At 36.2% G+C, this 27740-nt stretch overlaps 1 protein-coding gene and 1 non-coding gene across 3 annotated transcripts in view; both read right to left on the bottom strand.

Annotated features, from left to right (window-relative positions):
• LOC135081512 (protein trachealess) overlaps positions 1-17839 on the bottom strand; it is a 199362-nt gene extending 181523 nt beyond the window's left edge. For both annotated transcript variants that reach the window (XM_063976226.1, XM_063976227.1), the window contains exon 1: positions 17776-17839. In XM_063976226.1, coding sequence (XP_063832296.1) covers positions 17776-17813 — 38 coding nt within the window. In that variant the 5' untranslated portion in view covers positions 17814-17839. The remainder of the gene's footprint in view (positions 1-17775) is intronic.
• An 8199-nt stretch (positions 17840-26038) lies between these two features.
• Positions 26039-26110, bottom strand: Trnaa-ugc (transfer RNA alanine (anticodon UGC)). The gene has a single exon. It is a non-coding gene; the product is annotated as a tRNA-Ala (tRNA).
• Positions 26111-27740: the final 1630 nt, after the last annotated feature.

The following is a 27740-nucleotide window of genomic DNA, read 5'->3' as shown; positions in this document are numbered from 1 at the left end:
CATGACATACAAATGACACAAACAGAAAGTTTGTAATAGTGGAGCTAATAAAGCCCATCATTTTACTTCCTTTCTGTATGTGTGTTCTTCAAGCTGTAGATCCTGGCTACACAGGAGTTGCAGCGGTGGGAACGAGACGTGGGAATAGTCCCATATTCCTTTCTCAACTCTCTAATCACTTATCTGTCATAACAATATTAAAAACTACTAATATTAAGGATCCTCAAAAGAATCTTAACAAAAAAACCGAACACCTGTCCCGCGGAACCCCGCGGGCAGCGATTTGTCTTGAGCGGCTAAACCGCGCGACCCCGGGCCGTAATAAAATTATTTACCCAATAAAACAAATAAGCTTCGAGTGTGAGTTTTGTCGCCAAGATGCGATGGAAAAAAAAGCGCGGGAAACGTCAAGCTAGGCGGTTGTCTCAATTTTTGCTTTTGCGATTTTTATAAATTATCTAGTAAATAGAGATCAGTTAAGTAGTGGAGTGTAGTATATTTATGTTTATCTTTCTATTTATTTATTAGTTAGTGATTTTGGCAGTGCTCTGGTAAGTTTTTACCTCTTTCTCTGGTTACATGAACGACCCAGACGAACCTGGGGGCTCCGTCCCCCAGGTTTCGTACAATGTCACTATAGCTAATAATTATTCAGCATTAGATACTGAAAGTTCATGCACGGATGGCTCCGAACATTCTCAAAATAAATCCAAACGTTTAAAACGGGCCTCTGTACCTAAGTATTGTAAACACTGTAATAAAAAGAGGAGACGTCATCATAAAAGCTCTACAGTTCCTTCACTTGACTCATGTGAATGTCACTCGGAATCTCATTCCGAAGTAATAATTCAGTCAAAACAACAACCAAACAAATTCAATGATACTACTGCTAAAAACTCTGTGCCAGTGTCAAACTCACCAAACTCACTTGATGTTGATTTTGAGAACAATAATTCCAATTCTCAGCGGCTACCAATTGGCAGAAATCTTTACCAGGCATCTGATGTTTCTCCTTATGTCATACACATACAAAAAGAAGAGATAACTTCCAATCAAAGTACCTCAATTCACCCGGTTACTCTTGGTTTGTTTTTGAAAAAACATGGTTTTAAAAACATAATAAATGGCAGTTTAAAACGTATTGGCAGAAATCGTGCAGCTATTTCCTTTTGTAATTATGAGGATGCCAATTCATTCTTAAGTAGTACTGTCTTGTCCAACAATCGCTATAAAGCATTTATTCCAACATCAAATGTTACTCGCATGGGAGTAGTGAGGGGCATTCCAACCAACTGGACTGATGAGGAAGTCATACAGAATATTACAGTCCCTATAGGTTGTGGCAACATTCTTAAAGTAAGGAGATTGAAAAGGAAAACTATTGGAAAAGACACAGTTGAATACATACCTATAGAGACTGTAGTTCTCACATTTGATGGACAAGTACTTCCAAAGAGAGTATTTATGTGTTACAATTCTCTGCCTGTGGACTTATACATTTTCCCCACTATACAATGTTACAAATGCTGCAAATATGGTCACATTAAGTCACAGTGTAGATCTCTTCCCAAATGTTTTAAATGTGGTCATGACCACTCGGGTGACAGCTGTTCAGTTGATGAAGAGTTTGTTAAATGTTGTCTGTGTACAGGTTCTCACTTTGCAACCAGCAAAAAATGTCCTGAGTTTTCCCGTCAAAAGCAAATTAAAGAGACTATGGCTAAGAATTGTATTTCTTATTCTGAGGCTTTAAAATTACACCCTCCTCTTGGTAAGTCTTATGCTGATGCTTTGACAACAGTAGCCCCAGTGAACACAAATAGACCAGTTTTGAAAAATACATCTGATAGTATTCCCAGCAGGAGTTCATATAAAAAAACAGTATTTCTTAAGCCTAGATCCCCTCCAGTAATTAGTCCTGGATATGATAAGGCCTCTCATGATGCTCTTATTAAAGATTTCAACATAAACTTTCCTTCATCCGGCACTGCTTATAAGGATTCAAGTAAAGACTCTTTACTATCTGATATTATGTCTGTTAAAGAACTTATTATCACACTTATTAATTCATTGTCTCATTATAATTCAAACTTCACACCGACCAACGCTGCCTCATCCCAAAACTCTGTAAGTAATAAAAATAATAATTTGCATGATAGTACTTTTAATAGTAATTTTATAAATAATAATGAATTCAGTGGTAATTCAGTGGAATTGCCGCAGTATTTACAGTAAAAAATCAGATTTGTTTCATTTAATTAATAAATATGACCCTTTAGCCATTTCTCTCCAAGAGACTTGGCTTAAATCTAGTAGTTGTTTTAAGGTAGCAGGCTATGCCTGCATTAGAGAGGATCGTCTAGATGGCTATGGTGGTGTTGCACTGCTGATCAAGCATTCTTGGCCTTTCAAACACATTCCCATTCCTATTCATAATGATGATTATTCCATTATAGCAGTTTCTGTAAACGGCATTTGTTTTGTTTCTATTTATATTCCACATCCATCCTCTATTATATATGATGAAATTTTACTCAGTATTTTACCTTCCCTTCCAAAACCCATTTTAATAATGGGAGATTTCAACGCCCAGCATGCTTCTTGGGGTAGTTCTTCCTCTAATTATTATGGTTCAAGAATCTTAGATTTTTTAGATGTGAATAACTTATGTTTACTAAACTCCGGGGAACCTACACGTCGCACTGCTAGTTCTGAAGGATTCAGCGCTCCTGATCTATCCATATGTTCTCCTTCCTTAGCGTCATCTTTAACTTGGCACGTACTTAGTTCTTCATATGGCAGTGATCATTATCCTTTATTTATTACTTTACCATTTTCTGACAAATCAATCCCAATCCGTCCCCCTCGATTGAAGTACCAATTGATTAATGCTGATTGGAAACTTTTTAAAGAAAAAGTGGAGGAAAGATTGGAGTCACTTCCTTCCTTACAATTAGACAATCATAGCAATTGTGCTGATACCTTCACTCAAGTTTTAATTGACGTGGCGGACAATATTTTTCCTGTTAAAAAAAATAGTAGTAGATATATTCCTCCTCCCCCATGGTGGGATGAAGAATGCGCTGAAGCTATTAAAAAAAGAAAATTAGCGGAACGTGCGTACAGAGCATTTTCCTCTTCCGAAAACTTAGAAATTTTGTCTCAACTTATAAACAGCACCCGTAAGTTATTTAAACAAAAAAAATGGGAAGGATGGAAGACATTTTGCACTTCGATATCACCAGACGTTTCCCCATCTGAGGTATGGAAAAATATACGGAGATTTAGATCTTGTTTCCGAGAGAGTACTCCCTCGTTCATAGATAAATCAATTGTTGATAGCTTTCTAGACAAATTAGCGCCTCCTTCTGTGCCTCCTATAGATATAGTATATCATGAATTAAACTATCCTATTTGCACTGAAAACCTTACAGATTTAAATGCTCCATTTACTTTTTCTGAATTAAAAGGCATTTTGTCGTACGTGAAAGATTCGGCTCCTGGTATTGATGGTGTTCCTTATTCTTTTTTCATTAATTTAAGCGATTCTTGCCTTTCATATTTTCTATCAATAATTAATTCCATCATGATTAACGGTAATATTCCTCCATCATGGAAATCTCAAGAGGTAATACCAATCCTCAAACCGAACTCTCCTGTAGGTAACTCCACTTCGTATCGGCCTATTGCTTTATCGTCTGTTCTTCTCAAAATTGCAGAGCATTTAGTTAAAAATAGATTAGAATGGTATTTAGAAAGCAAAGGTATATTAGCTACCAGTCAATTTGGTTTTAGAAAAGGGAAGAGTACTATGGATAGTTTAGGAATTTTTACTACAGATATTCGCTTAGCCTTTACTAATAATCAATGTCTCCTCGCTGCCTTTCTCGATATCACAGCCGCTTACGATGGTGTTAATTTATCTATTCTTAAAAATAAACTTTTAAAGCTACAGGTACCGATTACCCTAATCAATTTCATTATTAGTATGTTATCAGAAAGATCTATTCACGTTACTACTCAAGATTCAACAGTCCTGACCCGAGTTCTTTGGAGAGGATTACCTCAAGGGTCTGTTTTAAGCCCATTGTTGTATAACGTATATACGTACGACCTTGAATCTATTTTCATTAATAAAATTAATATTCTACAGTATGCTGATGACCTTCTTTTGTACGTTTCCGGTTATTCAGTAAGCGAATTATGTCTTTGCTTAACGGCAGCTCTAAGTTCCCTTAAAATCTGGTTAGATAATAACTGTCTATCATTATCGGTCCCAAAAAGTTCTGTGGTTCTTTTTAGTAGAATGCGGATGCCACCTCCTGTTTTTGTTTACTATGATAATATTACTATCCAGGCTTGTAAGGAAGCAAAGTTTTTAGGAATAATTTTAGATGACAAACTATCAGGGGTTCCTCATTGTTATTATGTCACGGCCAAATGTGAGCGTTTATTAAATATTTTGCGCTGCCTCTCAGGGGTCTGGTGGGGTGCTCACCCTTCCTCGCTAAAACTTCTCTATAACGCTATAATACGTAGTGTTCTTGATTATGGAGCTTACTTCTTAGAACCTTGCAATCTAGTCGGTCTGAAAAAAATGGACAGCATCCAATCAAAGGCTCTCCGTATTATTTCTGGTACTATGAAATCTAGCCCCATTAATACTTTACAGGTTGAATGCACTGATCCTCCTCTTAGACTGCGCCGTCAATTCTTATCAGACAAATTTTTATTTAGAGTTTTACAATATTCAAATCATCCTCTATTTTTAAAATTACAACTTTTATCTGATTCTATTGGTACATCTCCTTACTGGGCTCATAAAAACCTTCCCTGTTTAGTTTTAAGTTACCGTAAATTTATATCTTTTCAAGCTCCGACTCACAGAACTCCAAAATTTCCCATATTTTCTGCTACTTTTGAGTCGTTAGTTCTTTCTCCTGAAATAATATATGATTTAGATATCCCTAAAAATTCACTTGACGCTAAATATAAATTTAACTTCATTATTGAAGATAATTGGGCCGATTGGCATCATATATATAGCGATGCATCCAAACACTCCAACGATGGTGTGGTCGGAGTAGGGCTTTTCCATCATCAGTATGGTATTCATGAAAAGGTCAGATTACCTCCTGAAACATCAGTTTTCACCGGGGAGTGCTGTGGAATTTATAAAGCCATAGAATATGTCCAAATTATGAAACTGAAAAAAACAGTAATTTTCGTAGATTCTAAGAGCGCTTTACAAGCCTTAGAAAAATTTCCCTTTAAATGCAATATTCAATACCCAATTGTAATTAAATGCAGAGAGTTGCTTCATAAATGTTCTACTTTGGGGTACAAAATAATCTTCGCCTGGATTCCGAGTCATAGCCATATTTTCGGTAATGAAAAGGCTGATAAATTTGCCAATGAAGCTGTTGTGAATGGTGATATGATTAGCTATAAAAAATACTGTCATGACCTTTTGTCCCTCCCTAAGTCCTACTTGCGTGAATCATGGGAATTGGATTGGGCGCACACTAGTGCAACTAAAGGAAAATGGTACAAGATCATTCAACCAACCATTCCTTTAAAACCATGGTTTTTTAAAATGAAACTGGGAAAGGTCTCTACCTCTAATATTATCCGTATGAGAATTGGCCATGCCTGTATACCTACGCATCTTTTTAGACTTAAAATTGTGAATTCTGATTTGTGTGAGTGTGGTACTGGCACAGGTGACTTAAATCATCTGTTTTTCATTTGTCCGTTACATGACCGATCCTCTTTCATCGAATCCCTTATATCCTTACGAGTACCATTCCCAACTTCCATAGCCTGCCTCCTTAATATGCATTCTATTGATATTTATAATACCCTATCTGTTTATATGAGTAATAATAACATAAAAATTTAATCTACCTAATATTTTGTTTTCTCCTTAACTTTCCTGATCCTTTGCAACCTTTTTTTTTTCCGTTCTCCATTTTTACTTTCCTATACGTTTCCCTAACTTTACCTTACCTCGTCGTGGCTGACGCACAAGCCGTGCATGCCATCATAGAAAAAAAAAAAAAAAAAAAAAAAAAAAGATGCGATGGCGGATATAAATAAATGTTCTATTGCTAGCAGATACATTTATTGCGGTGAATTTAATATGTAAATTTTGCAATGTTTAAAGTACACCGTCAATAAAATAATACAAAATAAAAAGCTCTATCTATCTTAAATATTGAATTACCTATATTATTATGGCCATTTTCAGAATGCCTTTCTTAGTTTTGACGCAGTGGGAACTGGGTATTTAAACGGCAATTTATTCTAGAGTCTGAAACTTGGCTAAGATCTGATAAACTATAGATAGTACTAATTTACTATAAAACCTTCTTATTAATTATAGCACTTCTCTTAAATCAAATTATGAAAGAAGATTGGCCACTTCCCAGTGTCCAAAAAAGTAAAACACAAGTAAAAACAAAAGCAGACCGATTTAAATTTAAAAAAGGAACAATAACTTTAAACATTCTAATTCCGTTTTCAAATGCGCGATTATGACGCGGCTAATAGAGGCGGGGGCACTGAGCGCCTTTTAATTCTCACACCCCATTTGTTGGACGGCTGCAGTCTGTGCAATTCCGGCTTGGGACAGGAATGGACCTACTAAGCAACTGTTTTTTGTAGACCCAAACTTATATTAGTATGTTTCCCAATATATCTTAATATTATTTGTATGAAACAAATATTGTTTTTTTATTAGGTATTATTATAAATGCAGTCTTAGATTTAAAACTCATTGTTTGAAATTGGGCTCAATATTAATCATAATCATTTTCGTTAACAACAGCGTAATTTTAAGTCAGATATCATTTACTCTCTTGACACAATAACATAATGTATTATTTAACTAGTCCACTTATCACGAAAAAACTGGCACGAAATAAAGAACTTTACAAAAGAAAAGAAAAACATGTCTACTCCACCGCACGCGTACTCCCAAATGTTTTCCTAATTCCTCGCTAGCCAGTTGCCCTTTCATTTGTGCTCAATTGCCTGTATTCCTTCGCCGCTTTTTCTTTTTTCCCCTTTCAAAGAATGCCGTGACAATTTTGTTTCCCTGAACTAATTATAAATGGGAAAATTTATTTTTTCCTTAAACTAAGGGGCTTTTATGTCGTCGCGACGCGCGTTTTCACGTAGCTTCATTACGGTTGACACCAATTACAAACCGATTTGACAAATTGATGCTTTTTAATTGATGGCAACTGCTATCATTTTCAGTATTAATGGCGCAGAGCTAAATAGAGGCAAAGAAGCCGACACGCGTGCGGAGAATTGATAAATTGGCAACAAAGTTAAATTAACAGGTATTTTATAATGCGTTCTTAGCGCTAACAATAAAAGTGACAGTTACGTATTATAAACTTCATAGTGACCTTTTTTACTCGTTAGTGCTTTAAAGATCCCTAAAATACCTTAGTCATTCGAAGTACCTATTACAGGAATTAAATATGCATCAATATCTATTACTTGTTGTTACGTTTACCAAGGTTTTCACAAATTTTGATAGATCTATAGATATCTTTTGCTACATAAACTTGAGAGGGTGAAAAACTGTAGTACCTACTGGAAAAATGATACCTATTATTGAAAGAAAGAAAGACATACATCCTAGGTTACTTAGTAGGTACCTGTCAAATGCATTTAAGGTAAGAACCATCTCGGTAGGAGGCCCTAATCACACGACCACAATGTCAACAGTCGGCCATTACAGCTATTACCCGACCACATAATCTGTGTTTACTCAGACTTAGCAATTTGACGTTTCAGACTTTCTAGCGGCTCTTAGCATTTACCGTAATAAGGGATTAATTTTTAGTTTATATTTTATGCTTAAACTAGCTGACCCGGCGAAATTCGTACCGCCTATATTCATCAGACATAATGTAGGATTCTAATGATGAAATCCAGTCCAGTAGTTTCAATACAAAGAAACAAACAACCAGATATTTCTTTTTTTTATAACATATTAGTATAGGTAGTTGCCCATAAGATGCCCTCTTATTCTGATTGATATTGTCAGGCTAAAAAAAATCTAGATAAATGCTAAAAAATCGTGCTGCACTTTGCAGCTAACACCCAGTAACTTTAGAATGTTCAATAACTAAATGTAGAGTTAATAGCTAAGCATAAAATGTTTCCAGGCGTGGATGTGATGATTTATTCATAGGTAAAGCTACTTCATGCCAATCATAATTCTCTCAAACTCAAGTATCCCAAAAATTTTAATTACGGAATCCAACTCTAAATCAACCAATCAAGCAAAAATCCTTGCAAAAACCGTATCAATCTTAAATTAAACTCCAGCCAATTAAGAACAGTTCCAATCATAACCAAAGTGATATAACTGATATTTATTTATGTGGATTCACTTCTTGTCTAGTTTGGTTCGCCCCACATGGTAGTAATTGCCGTCGCGAGGGGGTATAAAAAGGTGTCAGTCTCTAATCAGGGCAAGTCTCTTCCGCCTTCGATGTTTAATATTACTGCACGCTTTTCTTTCGACATTCCTGAACCATATTTGTCTTGGTGTAATAAATAATGTAGGTGTGTATGTGGTTATTGTTTTAGAACTGGAATTGGTTTTTTCATTTTACACTTTTTATTTGATCCGTGTGGCTTCAGCAAAGCAGAATAGGACCTACTATTTCAGTGGATATCGTAAGAGGCAACTAAGGGGTAAAGGAGAAATATGCAAATATCAGGCCTAACTCATCTAGCCAGAGCGTGGGGAGTGTGGGTCAAATCCTCGATTTGTCTCTGGAAAATATTAGTCTCCTGCAATGGAGACTAAGGCTGGGTTTGCACCATTTTATCTGTCTGTCAAATTCCATGCAAAAAATACCGGTTAAAGTAAAGTGAAATGAATAATTTCCCTAATTGAACGTTTTTCAGTAAAAAAAACATTTTGTGGTCTCTACCATTAGTTTAGTGCATAAATCACACCACCACGCCCGGCGTGATAACGCTATCAAGAAATCCATCTCTATTCCAAACGGACAGCTGAATGTTTGATTCAGGGTCTACCAGACCACTAATCTGTCGGCGCCCACGCCACTTAATTGCCCCATAGAAACGTTAACCCGCAACTTGTCGGCGGATTGCTATTTGCTACTGAGTAGGAATCGCCGCCTGATCCGATTAACCAGTCAGATCGCTGTAGGGTTGAATTTGTGGCAATAAGACTGGGATTCAACTAATTGATTGAGAAAAACTGGTGGTAAACTCTAGTACGTACAGTGAGCGTCAAATAGTTTGTGACACGCAAAGTTGCCAAAAAATTCTCAACACAACTTTGTTACAGTTATAATAAGGTTGTGGTATCATATTTTAAACCACTTTGGAGGTCACGATCTGTTTGACGCTGATTGTACAGACGACAGTACAGGCTAAGGCTGATTTGCACCACCTAACTTTGACCGTAACTATTACATTAACCAGTGTTTTTGTATGGAGTTTGACAGATTTTTGACGGAAGACCAGCGTCGTAGCATTCCTGAGATACAACCCAGCCTGAAGTATTTTGCGTACATATTTTGCAATATAGCAAATTCGCAACTAAATGTACCTACCTATTAGTCTAATGTGCTGTGGACTGTACTGTCTCTTAATGATAAATCCATCTACTTTATTAATATAAAAGAAAGCTTTTGGATCTGTTTTGAAAAACTCCGCACAGTCCCAATGTTTCTTCACACCAATTACATTTACTAGAAGTGAACGGCTCGTGGATTTGTTACCTGAAAAACATCTAAAATAAAGTAACTAAAATGTTGCGTACCTTTTAAGGAAGATAGAAATTAAACTATTTTATCGGTCTGGACAGAGTGATTGCGTCCAAACATTGTAGGATTACGCCTTGACGTCAACAAAATAGACTTTAAAAAGTCGTCGTAAAATGGCACTTATTCCAACGGCTTAAGATGGCACAAAGTTTAACTTCATGTGCTTCAAAACGACAAACTGTGTGTTGGTATCTACACTTCATTATGTTGCGGCAACATTCCTGTAACATTCCTGCAACATACAAAAAGTGGACAAGCGAAATTTCTTCAACAGACATGTGGTTCCTAACAAATAATAAAATTCATAACCACTTTACAATGTTAATAATACTACGTATCGTTAAACTATGTTGATATAAGTTTTTATGTTCTGAAACATCGTAATAGTTTATTTTTATTGCGCCCTCAAGATGGCTGGGCAGTGGATATAAATTGTTTTGTATTGACCATTCTGAAGTCACGCAATTTTCTTTATTAGCTCTAGGAGAATAGTTAAATTGGTTTCTTTATTTTATTCATTTGTGTACATTGACAATCAATTTGTTAGTAGTTGAATGAATACTGGTAATTCTACATAACTCTTCTTGAAAAAACACATAATTTTAACTTTGTTACACAAACAGAAGACGAAAGTAGGAATGGAAGTTCAAGTTGCAGTGGACTATGTTTGTCGAAGACCAAGTCTCGGTGTAAGACAAATTCCTGCTCGATGGACCGACGATTTCAAGAAGATAGCTGGCATATCGGCTCGATGAAAAGGTCACACTGGCATTCCTTGACATACGTCTAATAGTTGAATGTCATTGTTGAAATGATGATGTTACAATGTAAAGTAATAGGGCTTGTTGACAGCACGTATGAACTGAAACATTTTTTATGGTTAACCATCATAACGCATAAGTTTATCTGTTAGATTCTTCTACCTGAAGATTTAGTATAAAATACCCAGTGGTTTGTGACGTCACTTATTGTTGATCCCTAAACCAAAACTATCTCAAAGGCAACAAAGTCTAAAATTGGTCTCCACTTACGGCAATACCAAAATGGCTGATCAGTAAACAGCGCGACAATAGAGTAATACGTCAGCCGGTTCGATTCCCGGTGAGGCCATAACTTGCGCACAGTAACTTGTTAAGAGTTGCACAATTTTATCTGATCGTGTGATGGTAGGATAAAACCTAGTAACTGCAGAATGGGTATTCATTAAGTAACGAAACGTAGGTTTTAATTTTTAGCCAACTTCGTAAACGGAGTAGGTTCTATGTTCCACTTTTATGTACTTTTAGTACATACTTTTCTATGTAAATGTTCACCGATTATTTGATGTTAAGTTTAATTTAAATAGGTAACATTTAGCGAAGCAGTTTTTAAAAATCGTTAGTTTATCGTACATTTGTTAATAACTACATTTATGATAATATCAGACGTTGGTTCCTGGCTCAATTCAAAGATTTTACTCATTATTATTTACTATTAATTATGTTCACTACAGTTACAGACGAATAGAAATGGTACTTAAACCACTGCTTTTCATTAATAAATACCCCTTTTTACAGTAGCTTTAATAGCATGTTTGCCTCTGACTATTCCATCAAGCTTCTTATAAGTAAGTAAGAAAGTATTGCGAACAATACAGTATTGTGAAAACCGTCCAGAATTCCTCAAAATCCAGCCGCGGCCTGCTCGTGTTTTTCTCATAATAAAATCCTTCGGCGCACGCGCATTTTTTCACTTCCTGCCACATTCCCGGTAATTTCGCCGACAGAAAAGCGCCAGATGAATGGGCATAACCCTTAAAAGGCTTCAAAAGGACTCAGCCATCATAAATCGATGGACTCAAAAAACCATACTATCTACAATTGGCCTTTAATTCCCTCTTCAGTGCATCGATCGTAAATACGTCACAATTAGTCAGGCAAAGAGACGCGGTGTTTATAGAAAAAAAACCGGCGGCTCTAAGATATGGCCCGATTTTATTTCCAAATGAGGCCTTATCCATGTTGATAAAAGTGGAAAGATGTTGCTTTTTTAAATGCACTCGCAGATGGAATTGATTGCATTAGTCTAATTGCAGAAGAAAAACCTATTTCGTTATTTTATTTTTAGAAAAAATCTTCTATAGTATGCGATTTTATTTCTTAATGAGAGAAGTGTACTACGTTGTGAATGATAAATAATTTGCTAGGAATACTATTTTAAATATCCTATTTAAAAATTGGTATCAGATGAGTCCTACCTACCAATATACTATTTTATGAGTTAACAAAATGGAATATCCCTGTAGATTTTACCAGTATGGGGTTTTCAGGTCTTTATTAAAGTTTTATAGGTAGAGACTGCGTCCCTTGATATAACGGTAATTGTTTATAAGTACTTACATGTCATTCTGAACTTTGTTACGTCTTGTTTGAATAGTGCAATTAGTACTACCGTTCTATTCATGAATAAATAATTAATAAATAACGACATCAACTATAGAAACTAGACAAATCTAATATACGAGTACCTAAACATAACCTAAATAGACCTTTTTAAAGTCAGTTAAAAATTGAAACATACAAATTAAAACATAAAACCACTCTTGTTTATTAATAACAGTTAGTTAACGTTACAAATATTATTAGAAAAGACCTCTTAAGTAATTTCCTACGACAATGAAATATATTGCACATAAAGACGGACCGTTACGAACGGAATATCACTATTTTATGTAACATTTACTGCACTTGACACCTGCAACTGCATAAAATTATTTATACATCCTGTAGTTATTATTTTAATTTTAATGCACTTGATTAGGATGGCACCTAACTTGAAAAGTTCTAGTTAGGCTCTCACACACACATCACAATACTGGTACTGGATTACGGTAATCTGATAGTTTGTGGTCAGTATACCGTGAATTACTTTCTTTTGTCACCATCTAATTACGATCATAGATAATATGAAGTGACCACCCCAACAATCAAAACTTAAACTACAGAACCCTAAAAACTTAATCATACTGACACCTATTACATTGAATGCAAAAAAATCTTCCGATTGTTCTGTAAAATTTTTGAAACTTCAATTTTATTGTGTCAGCTACGGTAATTAGAAAGACCGTACAAAAATAAAACTGTTTCCCTTTAAAAGACATCTCATACTCGACTACGTTACTTTGTACTTAGTATCATTTGCACACAACAGCATCGCCAAGAACAATAAGCAATTGCTCCGATAAAAACACTCAACCACGTAAACATTGGCTAAACAGTTGCACGTTTTTAGCATTCGCATTGCCGCAGCAGCATTCGGATTGTCCGGGATTGTTCCGTCAGATACGTCATAAATATGTATGACGGACAGCCAGATCAGCAATCGACACCAGCTGCTAATGACGTAAAGAACACGTCAAATACAGAGTAAGACAAGAACCGATTTCAATCATCCTCGAATTGGACGTTTTCAGAGTTCTTGCGCGCACGCAGGTAATTGAATTTATACTCGTATGTGGACATTTTAAGGTTGGTATTTTTGGGTAAAAAGCTCTGCTTGGATATTGGTGGATCGAGTCCTATATTCTAAAGTTATGTCCGTCAACTTGAGCATATTATGGTCAATAAGTTTAGAGCGAGTTTCTTAGGATGGAAGGATCTGGTGTAAGTACATACGGCTATTCACGCTTAAAATACATGGGTAACTATACAATATGACAGGTATTTAATAAATTTTATTAGTTAGGCAAAGTACGTAATTTTTATCAACATTTAGTACGAATGAATACAACTGATATTTTTAGATGTCGCTGGGAAAACGCCCACTTGTAAAAGAAAACTTTACAACATTGATGGTTTGAGTTTGTTAATAAAATTGTGTAGGTAATTATAATCTTTTTTATTTTAATCTTGCTGTTATTCTGAGAACCGTGATCATTACGTGGACTAAAATAAACACGGCAGAATTAATGGAGTTTACCCTGTCTTCTCATTTTACTTACTAATTGATCCTTTCATAGTAAGTAACCAGTTTTCTGAACAAGTGTAAATGCTTAGAGATATCTTTGTAAGAATCTTCAATATCAATAAGCCTAAAGTTTTTGTTTCGATCTAAAAGCTTAAAATCAAGTTTTGAAGTTTCATGACGATGTAAAACTGTAAGTATCATCATTTCTTTTATATTCTTATCTAGCTTCTAATTTATCTACGATAATTTCAAAATTACTTTTGTATTTATTATTTATATTAAAACCCATAAGCTATGTATTTTAATTGTTCGTTTCAGGATACTTTCAAATGTTGTGAAACAATCTGAAATTATTTACATCGTAATGTTTTCATAATGTTATTGAAAAAATTCTTCCGAAAATTCTTGCGAAAAATGCCTTAACATACATTTTTCGCAACTTCTTTTGTTTTATACTTGTATTGTTTTAAAATTATCTACTGTTTTGTGCCTTTGTTTAGTTTCTATTCATTATCCTAATTATTTTCAAGGAATGTACTTATTACCATGTCATTTTAAACCCTAAGATCTTGATTAAAAGTCAAAACACAAATTCACAGAATCTATCTTGCCCAAAAGAACATCAATCGATACCTACCTATCAATATCCTCAGAAAAAGGAAGTCGAAATCGGAAACCTCACTTTAAAACCGTAAGTGTATAATCAGACCCTGTCCGATTGCCTCGGTGACCATCTCGGACCCTCAAATGACACGTTGGCGGCCATTTTGCGGGGTAATTCCGACCACAGATTATAGAGCTTCGGGAATTAGTGGCGACACACAATGACAGGTCCAGAACGATTTATATCGAAATTGTATTGATTGGTTTTGTGCTTTTTGTTTGACGTGGAATATGTATTGGATAAAATTGTTTAATCTTGTTTTTGTATTTAGGTTACGCTTTATGAACATGACTAGATAACAGGTTTCCTCAATTTGTGCTTGCTGGTAAGCCAGGAGAAGTATTAATTCACTCATAAAATTTATTTTTTATGAAAAATCAGCTTAATAACCCATACTATTATTGTCGAAAATAAAGGACATTTTACTCGTACTCTTATCAACTCTCGCAATGGCAGTGCCAAATTGTGACCATACCTCTACCACCCACGTCTATTTTGCATGTAACCATCCGATAGGTATCCTTCTTTTTTCCTTTTCGTTTAAAAGTCCTTTTTAACTATATGATATATAGGTCCATAGGTCCGCTATCCAAGAATTTTTTGTAAAGAAAACGCACCTTCTGAAAACTATTTTTTAAGGCTTTACTTTGAACCCTTAAAGTCCATGAATGAGGACAAGACCCCTTTGATTGTTTACCAAATTCCAACCATCGAACGCGTATTGATTCCATACCATCAACCGTCAAGGGAGCCGTGCGTGCGCTATGCGACGTCACTCGCTGCGCAAAAACTGCGCCCGCGCCGCGGCATCCCGCTCTAATAACTAACCATATCTGACGTAACCGCTTTTTAGCGATTTAATTTTAGGTCCCGCGCCGCGGACGCGTATCTATCTATCTGAAGCATCTTGTAAAGAAGCCTTGAAATGTCCACTGGGAATATCATAACATTTTTATTATGATGCTTGTTGTTTGTTTGCTACGTGCATTACGTGCAATATCTTTGTTACTCATTTTAATTTTTGCTGCAACCAGCTGCTAAACCTAGTTAAGATCAATTTTCCAATCATAATCTGATAACTTTAGTTTAATTATCATTAGCATTTCATCCACAGGACATCCACTGCTGAACATAGACCTCCCCCAAATATTTTCCCACTGCCCGGTCGTAAGCGGCCTGCATCCCCCGTGAATACGATTTCTATTTTAGAACCTTTCTGCTCCGATTAGCCGTCAGTTCTGTGCTTCTTCTTCTATCTTTTATTTGAGAGTTACTTAAGTCTTTTAGACTTAGAGAAAGAAAAGCTAAGAGTCTACTACGAAATGGGCGAGGATTTAATGCTGCATAGATAACGACTTGAATCTAAAGGCAGGCGTATTTTAAGCATTTGAATTTTAATTTGCATTCCAATTTTCTCAAATCGTATAGAAGTTCTCGAAAATTTTAAGTCGCCTTCATCGCCAATGCCATAACCACCAAAAGGCCGAGCTGTCATTTAGACGTGATTGCAAGTGTTATATCGTTAATTAGTTTAATCGCTGCGTTGCGCGCGCGCAACGACCGTTGTATGGGATTCCGCGCCTTCTACGCCTCAGATTTATTATTACAGTCATACTAATTACTGAACTTTAACGCATGTTTCACTCCATTTGGCATGGACTTCCCTATACTGCTACTGGTTGCTATAAAAAATTACTAGTTTTCTTTTTCACGTTCTAGTCGGGGTCTTCTGAAGATTTTTTCTATAACTGTGAACAGGGCGTTGTTTTCACTCACACAAGTTACTCACAAGCCATGGTCTATTTGTGATGTAAACGATGTTACTCTCTTACAAAAAATACTTATACATTCCTAAATTGCTACAAATTCGAGGTAGCTACACACAGCAAGGCGACAGTAAAAGACAATGCCGGAAATTGGCGTCTTTTTTTTTTCGGGCGGCCATCGATCAAATATATCTATGCTCGTAACTCAGTTCAGACTGAGTTTAGAGGTATACATGCCATAGTAAGTTTGGTTTATTACACTATTTTGTAATCAAAAAACAAAGTTTGGTCGATGGCCGCGCGAAAAAGAAAAGACGCCACCTTCCATACAAAATCTGGCATTGCCATTTAGTCAAGTTTCCTCTGAGATCTTAGGCACAAGTGTTAGACCGAGTCAAAAGACAGCGATGCTATACGTATCCTGCTAATATCCTTCCTACTTACTCGTATTATAAATGCGAAAGTTTGGATGTCTGGATGTTTGTTACTCTTTCACGCAAAAACTACTGAACGGATTTTGATGAAACTTTACAGTATTATTGTTTATAGCCCAGAACAACATATAGGCTATAATTTATGACGATCTGTGACAAACTAAATTTCACGCGGGTGAAGCCGCGGGCAAAAGCTAGTAAAATATAATGTTTCATGACATAACTATATTTCTAGCTTATCAAAATAGCGATCTAGGCCGCGTATCCCAGTTAGCCTATCAGCAAGCAAACTATGTCCTTGTAAAGAGTATTTTTTACTTCAGAAGTGTCTGTACACTACAATGTTGCTACTTGCGGCTTTTTGTAATGGCCGCCAACAATATTGATAACTCCAGACCACAGTGTATCATTAGTCCTAGAGTTGCCGTATTTGTGCTTCATTGAAGTTTTACTCCTGCTAAAAAAATGCAGCTAGAGTGATACTTCGGTTGCATGGATCTACTTACATTTATGCAACCATAGTCCTCTTAAAGCCTTGGGTAGATTACGAGTTCCAGAAAACCAAATGTTTTCGAACTTACTTAAATTGACAACAAGGTGCTCATCGCTCAATCTACATGAAGCTGTATAATACAAGTATTACCCAGTGTCCTGCACCACGCCTCTCATGAAGCAGAACATTTTGTTTAACATCTACGAGAAACATCTGAAGGACAATGTGTTCTTGCAACGCTCTAGAAATGGGGTCTTGCAACAAGTTCCACATCCATTTAAGTTTTGTGGCATGGTGCCATATCTAGGTAACGTTGCTACATCGCTAAGATACAGCTTTGTGCATTTTCGGGATATTTTTTATCCCATTTAATGTATCCGAGGCTTTACAACTAACTCTATAAAACCCTTTCATAGCTGGTATCCCATAACACTCTCACTCACCAGTAGTAAGGGAAAGGCTGCGCAACATGCAAATTCCGCACTACTAAAATTTTGTGGCATGGTGCTAAATCTGAGCAACGTTGCAGCATCACGGAAACTGACTGTTGCGTGTATTTTTAGATGTATTGTGATTTAATGCAACCTAGGCTTTACACCTAACTCTGCAAAAACCCTATCTCATAATATTTTACACTCTCACTCACCGGTAGTAAGGGAAAGGCTGCGGCACGTGCAGATCCATCGGCACGGCCGCGTGCGCGTGCGCGTACTCGTGCTGCATCGCGCCGTGCACGCCGTGGCCCAGCATGGCGGCCCACGGCGACGCGAACCCGCCCCCGTGCTCCATACTCACTGTTCCATTTTCAAATCACTTCCAATTTCAAATTTGAATTTGAATTGCTGGTGTTCGAAATCACAGTTCCATTTTCAAACAGCTTTTATTGGAGTTTGATCGGCTGTTCCATTTTCAGAACTCTTTTCAGAATCTCTTATTAAACGTACAATATGCACAGTTCTAATTTCGAAATATGGATTAGATTCACAATCACTGTTCCATTTTCAAACTTTATCTTTGGTTATAACTGTTATTATCACTGTTCCAATATTTCAATTCGAAATTTTGAACTTGTAAACGATTACTCCTCTGTTTTCAAACTTACTTTTTCTTTGGTTTTTAACACTGGCTTTTTCACTGTTCTAATTTTGATGCCGAAGCTTCTTAATTATAACTGCTATTTTCTATTGGCACTCACACTGTCTGACACAATACCTATCTTATTTTTATTAAACATTGAAACACCTAAAGCGGAGTCTTTAGCTAAAAGATTAAATACTGTTAAGGTACTTGCACAACACAACTTGAGTAAGTAATATCATGTTTACCAATGTCAAAATACGAACATTTGACATTAGGAAACACGTTAATGGTTAATAAAAATTAAAGGTAATGTAAGTATAACTCATTTAACTCTATGATTTGGTAGCTTTTTAGATTTTTGCGCTATGACATTGATGTAGAAACTTATGGTCGTTTTCGTTCGATTTCGACTCAACAGACAATAAACCTCATTCAAGAGGTATATAAAATTCCACCTGTCCAAGTTCTCAGGTGTCGTGAAAGCCTGGCTGTTAGCCGAACCAACAATAGCCGTGTCCGCTAATTACCCATAGCTTTGATAACGGACTTATATTTGCTTATCACCTGACGTTCGTGTATTCGAGGCTTCTGAACAAAGTTTGAATTTTGAATTGTTGAAATTCGAACAACTTTTTCGAATCGGATTTGAAAACTTATTTATTATTTCTTTTTTAGGAACTTGAATTTCTAAGCATAGATAATGACAAGAAAAAAAGCTTTATACTTTGATTACCTACACAGTAAATACAGTCATGTCCCTTGTATTTTAAAACAAATTATTATTCTACTTTATTTGGTAAGTATGCAAGTTTGCATGAAAGTATGCAAACAAAATCCGAACCAAGTATAATAAAATGTGTAAAGAATTTGTTGAATAAACCTACACACCTATAAATATTAATGATTATAATTATCCTTCCATTCATAAAAAGGCGCCTGGGTTATTTAATTTGTGTTGACCAAACAATGAGCAAATTGGGTAAACATAACTAAAGTTTTTCTTTCATAACTATTTTTAATTATGGCGACTCTACATTTAATTTTTAACCAAGACTCTTTTGAAATTTTTAAAAAGATATCAGTGTTCTTAATTCAAAACCTTGTTACTGCCAACATATCGCAACACATCATAAACAATTTAGGCAACTTAACCAAGGTATGTGCACAAGCGAAGGTCCGAACATTTAATATGTGTGCCGACTGCGTTTGCGCAACCTCTGATTGTTTTCTTCAGATCGGCACCTATTAGTGAAGCCGACATTATATTTACTGAGATATTGCGTCTGTTGGGTTAACCTCAAGGGATTACAGGTTTCGGTATTTGTTAAGTAATAACATATGTTTGGTTTGGCTCCGGTGCGCAAGAATCGGTTTGCCTCGTTTGTCTTACGGCTTTTTAGTGCCTACTTACCACACGCGGGTTTATATGCGATCTCTTTGAAATGTATGTTTAAAATGGGTTAAACATTGTCTAATTATTTTTGAGAAATTATGAATTAATTAGGTAATTTTAAAATTCTATATTATTTTAAAGAGCTAGTCACTTATCGATACTAGTATTGAATCGTAAAATATACACGAAAATAGAAAACTATCAACTGCTTTTTCAAATAATTTAATTTTGACGACCAAAAACTTTTTGGTACGCCCACACAAAACACATAAATGCTTCCTGAAAAAGTTTCACGAGCAAGCGTGTTCCACATTTAAAAAACAATAATCCAAGTCACAACACTTTATTTTGCACCACTGATAAAAGTCCGCACTTCCGTATCCTCGGCGCGGCGGAACCGTCACTGGCGTTTAAAAAAAATGAGCTGTCAAACGTCAACCGCCAAACTTCCCGCGCGCGCGTTGACACGTTCCGAAACACGCGCGAGTGCATGAAGGATTATTTACATGCATTTTAGTGACCCGGTCGAGAACACGTGTGCCGAGTCTGTCGGTCCAGCGGTCATTGAGAGGATCTGCTATCAAAACTATACGGCGTGCGGCGTGGATGTGTGCGGCGAACCGGCCGAGCGGGCGTGCGGCAGGCATACGAAACAAGCCCCAGTCTACACGGCTGGAGCGTGCTGTCGAATTCTGAACGTCACGTCTCCTGTAATTGGGTTAGGACTACGTGACGCGCGCCGCCGTCACGTCGACGACTCGTGCAGGGGTGTGACCTAATTACTTTCGCCAAAATCTTGCTGGTTCGCGGAAATTTTCGCGATCGATTCTACCCAATGCCGTTCGGGAGGTTACCTGGGGAAACTGTTTATTCAATTTCATAGTTTTTATCATTCAGGGTATGAAAACAAAATGCCTGAATGTTTTGCTGAAATACCAGGCATAACACAGCGACCAGTGTCTAGACATGCTAATAGGTAATCTATTACTGAGTCTGACTGACTCTACATAATGAACCATCAAATAACTTGACTTTTTTAAGTAAAGTGGGTTATTACTTCTGACTAGTCTTGAAATGGGTCCTAAATACCTATGCATCTCGAGTCTTAAGCAGTGTCTTATACCATATCAGATTTTTGTAAATACAAAGAAACTCCAGTCCTGCTCAACTGTCGCTCATAGAAAAAAAAAACCTATCATCTCTATTCTTCTCTCTTCTCTACCCTAAAGGGTAGGTAGGTACTTAATGACCGTAAGTCGTATCTCTTGCTACGAGTCCAAAAATTTCTCATACAAAATTGAACAGAACATTTTACCCAAAGTACTTTATTATAACGAACTGCAATAAAATTATAATCACTATACGAAAACCGGTGGACTTAAATTCCCACGCATTACGTGTTCACCTGCGACCTAACCTCAAACTTGACTGCTCTAACTGTCAAAACGAAATTAAATCGCGGGAACGAACGTCCAACGTAACTTAGGATCCCTCTCCCTTCTTCGCAAGAACCAAAACAGAGAGATCAAGGGTAAAGTGCGGGATGACAGCGGGTCAAGATACACTGGTGGCTATAATTGCGCAGTGTCACAGAGTGAGTAACCAGCTAACGGTAAAGCTGTGTCATTGCTTTGTTTGCATACTACATTGAAATGGTTCATTAGAGACGTTTCTGAGACAATGTCTTGTGTCTCTGACGCTGAATGACGATTGTTCAACCTTGTTGCTATTGGCAACATGGCTTCAGTTAAAATAATTCAGAGAAGGATTTCAAACTTTTTTAAACATGGTTTTAACTGTATTCAGTTATTATTTTAGTTTTGTTACCCCTATATGTTTTCAAAGCTAAAATTATTATCATTGCCCTGAAAAGGCAAAAGCTGCATATTTTATAGAGCTTGTTTATTTTTTGCCGTAAATCTTGAGAAGGATCGCAAAAAAAAAAGAAATAACAAAATATTTCTACAACACCCAGCATGTTGACAACATTAATTGGATTCAACACCCTTTATTCATGACGACGCATCCATTCAACAACTTAAGTTTTTTATGTTTTTATCACGAAAACTCATAATACTATAGGGGGACCTTAGTCCAACATACCACGATCCCTCTACAAAAATTGCGCGGTCCAATGCCAAGCTCAGAAGATAATGGTCACGTTATTATGGTGGTCACCTTAAGAGGATGAAAGTATGATTTACAGCTTTAAGAAGTTTTTCAGTGCAATTCCCCTTTTGTGCGAATTATTCATAAATGAAGTTATCATATTCCTTTTCAAGGCATTAGATAAAAAATACTACACACGCAGTCAATTATAATGATCGATTGATCAGTTCGAGATAATAAATGCTTTTGTATAAGAAAATACATATTGGCTTAACCTCACCGCCGATCAATACGTAGGTAAACGCAATTTATAAAACCTAATTTAGCATTACAGGCACAACAACTCATCACCTTTTAAAGAATTTAATTTTACTTTTAAAAATTCTAGCCGGTGTAATTTCCATTTTCCGTGGCTTACAAAATACCTTAATCATATAGCTGGCTGAAGCAATTAAATTTAGAAAAAAAGTTTGAGCTTGATCTATCGCTCTCACTTGACAGCCTTTGGCGTGAGAGAGACGGGCGGAGTTCGGCTGCGCGGTTTTAAATTTCGAACGTCGAGTCTCGATTGGCGGCGTGAGGCGTTGGGAAGGCGTTGGGCGAGCCGCATTGGCGGGTGGGCGTGGTCACGTGGTAAGGTGTAAATTCTATGCCACAGATAATATAAATTAGTTAAGTCTGTGCTAGAATGTTTGAGCTCCCGCGAGTTTCGGGGAGGCTTCGCTACGGCAGACCACAATCTGACCAACTTAAATTACCCTCAATTTATGTTTCCAAAGTTTAATATGCATCCTAAATTATTACGTGATTTGAATACTTACATACTTCTATAATTTAAGTTTTTATCTAGCCTGCAGTTTAATAACCTAAACTTCTTGAAATAAAAGTAGGTACCTATTAATATCAATATTAACCTTTCCAAAATTATTCTTAAAAATAATTCGTATAAATTCTGAAACAAAAATTAATTACACACAAAAATAATAAGTCCACTTCTACTTTTTTGATAAAAGAAAAGTTATCACAGATAAAAATACGAATTTCAAACCTTTCAGATTCCCAAACAAAACCCACTATCAACCAAAACCAAATACGTATAGGACTCAGTCCTTGACCGACCTTCCAAGGGTCTCTACCATCGCTTTTACCTAAGCAAAACTCAATCTTATCTCCTTCACCATAAAGTCCACATAAAAAGCACCCCGATGAGCATTAAGTATGCGATGAACGTACGCGGATCGATGCAGCCGGGAAATGAAAACTTCCGAAACAGCGTTTGGAGGAAACATCTGTTCCGTAGGTATACTCGCACTTGACTGAAGGCAATTATTTTATATGCCCAAGAATCAGGAGCTCTCTAACAAAAACATTGACTAAATGTGTTATCATATCATTAAGGTTAACATTTAAAAATTTCAACCCTTTTCGTCCCCCTTGCCCTTCTTTTAGATATCGTTATGATCTCTCTAACAAAAACATTGACTAAATGTGTTATCATAATTATTATTATCCTTATCATTACTCAACCGTTAATAATCCCCTATCCCCCTTGCCTTTCTTTTAGATGTCGCGTTATGTCTTATCTAAACTTAGCTATAAGTATCACTTCAGCGGTTTAGGCGTAAATTGTAACAGACAGACAAACTTACTTTAGCGTTTATTATACTCGCATGTGTGAATTAAATACCTAACATTACACAGTTGGTAGAGACGCGTAGACGGCTAGCAGGGTGTCCACTGCAAATGTTCGAAAAAATTCCCTGACTTTTCCCTGACTTTCCCTGACAATTTTTTCAAAATTCCCTGACCAACTATGTATACAACGTGTCTCAAAATTCAAGGATAAGCCGACGCCACAGGATGGACATAGTCATGACTACTTTAGGAAAAATAAGGAAAAAAATCTATCTCAATTATTTTTTAACTTACACAATAAATTATGAAATTCGACGAAAATTGACACCCCTTATGATATTTTACATTACCACGACCACAATTTTTCAATTATTCCTGGTTTTCTGTTTATATCGGCAACTTAAGTAGTGCTGCTGTTCACCCCAACTCTTAAAACCCCCAGAATCCTTGCAGTTTTTACACAAAAGTTAATCAAAATATGTTATTTCCTTAAAATTTTGAACGATTTTTACTTTCACTACACTTTGACTCATCATTTTGTAAAAAAAAAGTATGAACACTACTGCGGCAAGTTTTTTATAAAGTTGACGCAACTATCCAAGATTTCAAAATGGTATAATACTCTAAGAATCCTAGTCACAAAAAAGATAATTATGCGTACCATTTTTACAAGCACTTCGCTTGTTAGTTAGTATGGGATAAATTTTACAACTGAATTTAAAACCAGTTCTCCTTAATCAATTGAGCTGAAATTTGATATACTTGTGTAAGTACGATGACAATGCAATATTATGGTACCATTGAGCTGGATGGAGTCAGAGTCAGAGAGACATTGAGATAAGAACTCTTAACGAAACGGCGGAATTGCATCTAGTTTGGGTTCGTTGGACTTGTCTTTTCGAGCACTTTAGTGCTAGATGATGTCCAGGGTCCTGATGATGAAGTCAATTATAATTTTGAAACGAAGTCAAGCATGTTTTTAAAAAAGTTTTTATTTTATTATGTGTTGGGGTGGACAGCAACACTACTTAAGTTGCCGATACAAACAAAAAAACAGAAATATTTGAAAAATGGTGGTCGTGGTAATGTAAAATATCATAAGGGGTGTCAATATTCGAAGAATTTCGTAATTTATTGTGTAACTTAAAAAATAATTGAGATAGATTTTTTTCCTTAATTTTCCTAAAGTAGTCATGACTATGTCCATCCTGCGGCGCCGGCTTATCCTTGAATTTTGGGACACGTTGACTTTTCGGATAGATCCAGTTAATTCTGTAACCTATTACTGATATCGTTTGAAAGAGCTTGTGAAGCACTTTCAAGATCAGTAAGCAGTTTTTCGATATCTTGTGTAGTTTAGAAATAATCCAATGAGATCACTTATCGTTTCCACCCTGTATTAATACCACTCACAGTGAACTGCTCACTAGTCTGCACTCAATAATCAAATCAATAAATAATTATAAAAAAAATATAAATAAACATAAGTTATAAGTTGCACTTTCACATGGACAATAGAAAATATATCATTTTACTGAAACAAAAAAGTACAACTATTAAAAGTAAAACAAAAAGAAGTAATCTAGTTATGACAAAAAAAATCATAAAATAGATCACTCTAATCTTGAAAAAAATAACTATATGAAAGTAATCTAATTATGAACAAAATTATGTCATAATTTAGATCAATCCACTTCATTAGATAAAAAACTAAAAAGGAGTAATATAATTATGACTAAAAACAAAGTCATAATGTAGATCACTCCAAACCTGAAAAAAAAATGCTTCGATAGTCAAGATCAAAGGTCTTTCTAGAGTATAAATTAAATTAAATCCCTCATTTTACAAACACTGGGAAATTTCGGGAGACAAACAGTGTTTTGGTAGACAAAATCTCAATGTTTCCCTGACTTTCCAGGTGACCCCTCTATTTCACTGACTTTCCCTGACTGCTATGAGCTTCCCTGACTTTTCCCTGATTTTCCCTGACTTTCCAGAATGTGGACACCCTGGCTAGGTACCTATACGAGTAAATATACGTTAAGTTTTACCATCAACCTAGAAAAAGACTGACGTGGTTCAAAGCCTTAAACTAAAAGGTCTAATTAATATAAGGTCATCTATAATACGAAAATATAACTCTGTGAAACATCAATATAGCTTTTAATCTTTTGTCTAGAGAAGCTACGATAAGAAGAAAAGAAGTGAAACAATCACACCTTTACCTTTACTAAGACACGAGCATAGTCACTCAAAGCTCCCAAAGAAACTTCGCTTCACGCATCAATCGCGACCCAAAATCGATATGTCCATCGTACTCGACGTATTTATGTAATCGATTGCGTATCGATCAGCGGCGCACAATATCGATCCAGCCGATAAGCTTCAATGACCGCTGATCTACTACCAGTGGCTGTAATCGATCAATATCGCAAACTGCTATAGTATGAGCATCCAGCAAAAATATAAGATAAGTTGGAAACGGTATTTCAGCCATAGGACATCCACTGCTGAACATATTCCTCCCCATCCCCCCATGATTTCCATAATGGTCGGTTGAATTGGCAGCTTACTAGAAAATTATGAGCTCGATGTAGAGATAGATGAAGTTTTTAGTGACAAAATATACCTAAAATAGAATAAATCTAACACTTATAAATAAAAACGTTAATAAAAAACAAAAAGTACAAATTGGAGATGCCGGGGATCGAACCCGGGGCCTTTCACATGCAAAGCGAACGCTCTACCACTGAGCTACATCCCCTTGCAGTACCGTGGGCATAAAATGTCATCTATTATTCCCATTAATGTAAACTTTATACCGAAGGCCGACAGCAATATTAGCCATCTTATTTTTTAGTGCTATTTATTAGAGATGAAACGGATATCCGGTAACTATCCGGTAGGCCGGATATCCGGCCTAAATTTACTATCCGGCCGGATACCGGATAGTAACTCACTATCCGGCCGGATACCGGATATTAAAAACCTACGACAATTTCCTATTAATAAAATGAAATACATTCATCTTTGAGGTAAATATCAATTAAAAAGCTTACAATAATGACGGCTTTTATTTAAAGTCCAAAAAGTGACAAAAAGCCATATTAAGGCTGTTCAAAACTAATTTCTTTTTCTGGGCTATTCACTCTAATGACGAATACATAAATAAAGTACGGCCAACTGGCAGCGATACAAAAGGTCGAATTGACAATCTATCTGTCTCTTCCCATCTTGTGTATTTGTCGTAATGTCTCGTTCTCCCGCCAAAATATGTCAAAGTTAGACGGGTTCGTCAACATTCGGACATCCATTTTAGTACACATAGTTGTTGCAATTCACGAGGGCGAATCTGTTACATGTCGGTTCTTATTTTTTGTCGGCCGTTTGGTGTAGTGGTTCTAAAACGCACTACTATGCCGAGAGGTCCCGGGTTCGATTCCCGGCCGGGCAGAAATTGAAATGATGAATTTTAATTTCTGTGACGGGTCTGGGTGTTACTATGTATAATATGTATGTATTTAAAAAATATATATGTAGTATATCCGTTAAACTAGCACCCATAACACAAGCATATTAATTGCTTACCTTGGGGCTAGATAGCACTGTGTGAAATTGTCGAAAGATATTTATTTATTTATTTATATATTTTATCATTCCGATATATTTAAGTCTCTATGAAAAAGGGGTAGGCCTGTTGCCATACACCGGGCACATTGTGAGGCAAAAATGTTATTATTATTCTTGTTATTTAATTTAAATCTACATTATACAATAATTCAAATTATAACAAAAATAAAATTCGATAAAACATCTATTTTTGTGGTTTGGCAGATATTTTTTAAAATTATATTGTCTACAAAAATATATAATCTATTTAAAAGTTATGCACCCCTGCTATTCCAAATGACCATGACATTGGGTTTGTTTACATTTGGTATCGCTTCTCGTTGGCCGTACTTTAGTAAATATCTGTTAATGTCGAAATTTGCCAAATAAAATGGGAGATTTTTTTTTCACTGATGCAGATGGTCTGATGACATGATGCAATTAATTTAATGTTACTATTCAATCACACACTCACGATTGTAACCGAAATTGAATTGATCTGCCCCCTCGGATTCGATTTTCGAAAAGTGTGACTAGTCTAGTCTACTAATAGACCCACTGATCGCGTTCGAAGCACCTGTGCGGCGCTATACTCGTCACGACATGCAACGAGACAATGGGCCAACTATCCGGCCGCCGGATATCCGGCTATCCGGCCTAGCAGCTGGCCGGATATCCGGTATCCGGTATCCGGCCAAACAACTATCCGTTTCATCTCTACTATTTATCTCCTCCAAGTAAGCTGTTTGTGATAGGAGTATACTTTTGAGCTCACCACAATAGTT

Source organism: Ostrinia nubilalis, chromosome 20 (assembly GCF_963855985.1).
Source record: "Ostrinia nubilalis chromosome 20, ilOstNubi1.1, whole genome shotgun sequence".
NCBI classification, from domain to species: Eukaryota; Metazoa; Arthropoda; class Insecta; order Lepidoptera; family Crambidae; genus Ostrinia; species Ostrinia nubilalis.
Note: the sequence above shows the minus strand (reverse complement) of the source record. Positions and strands in the feature narration are given on the sequence as shown.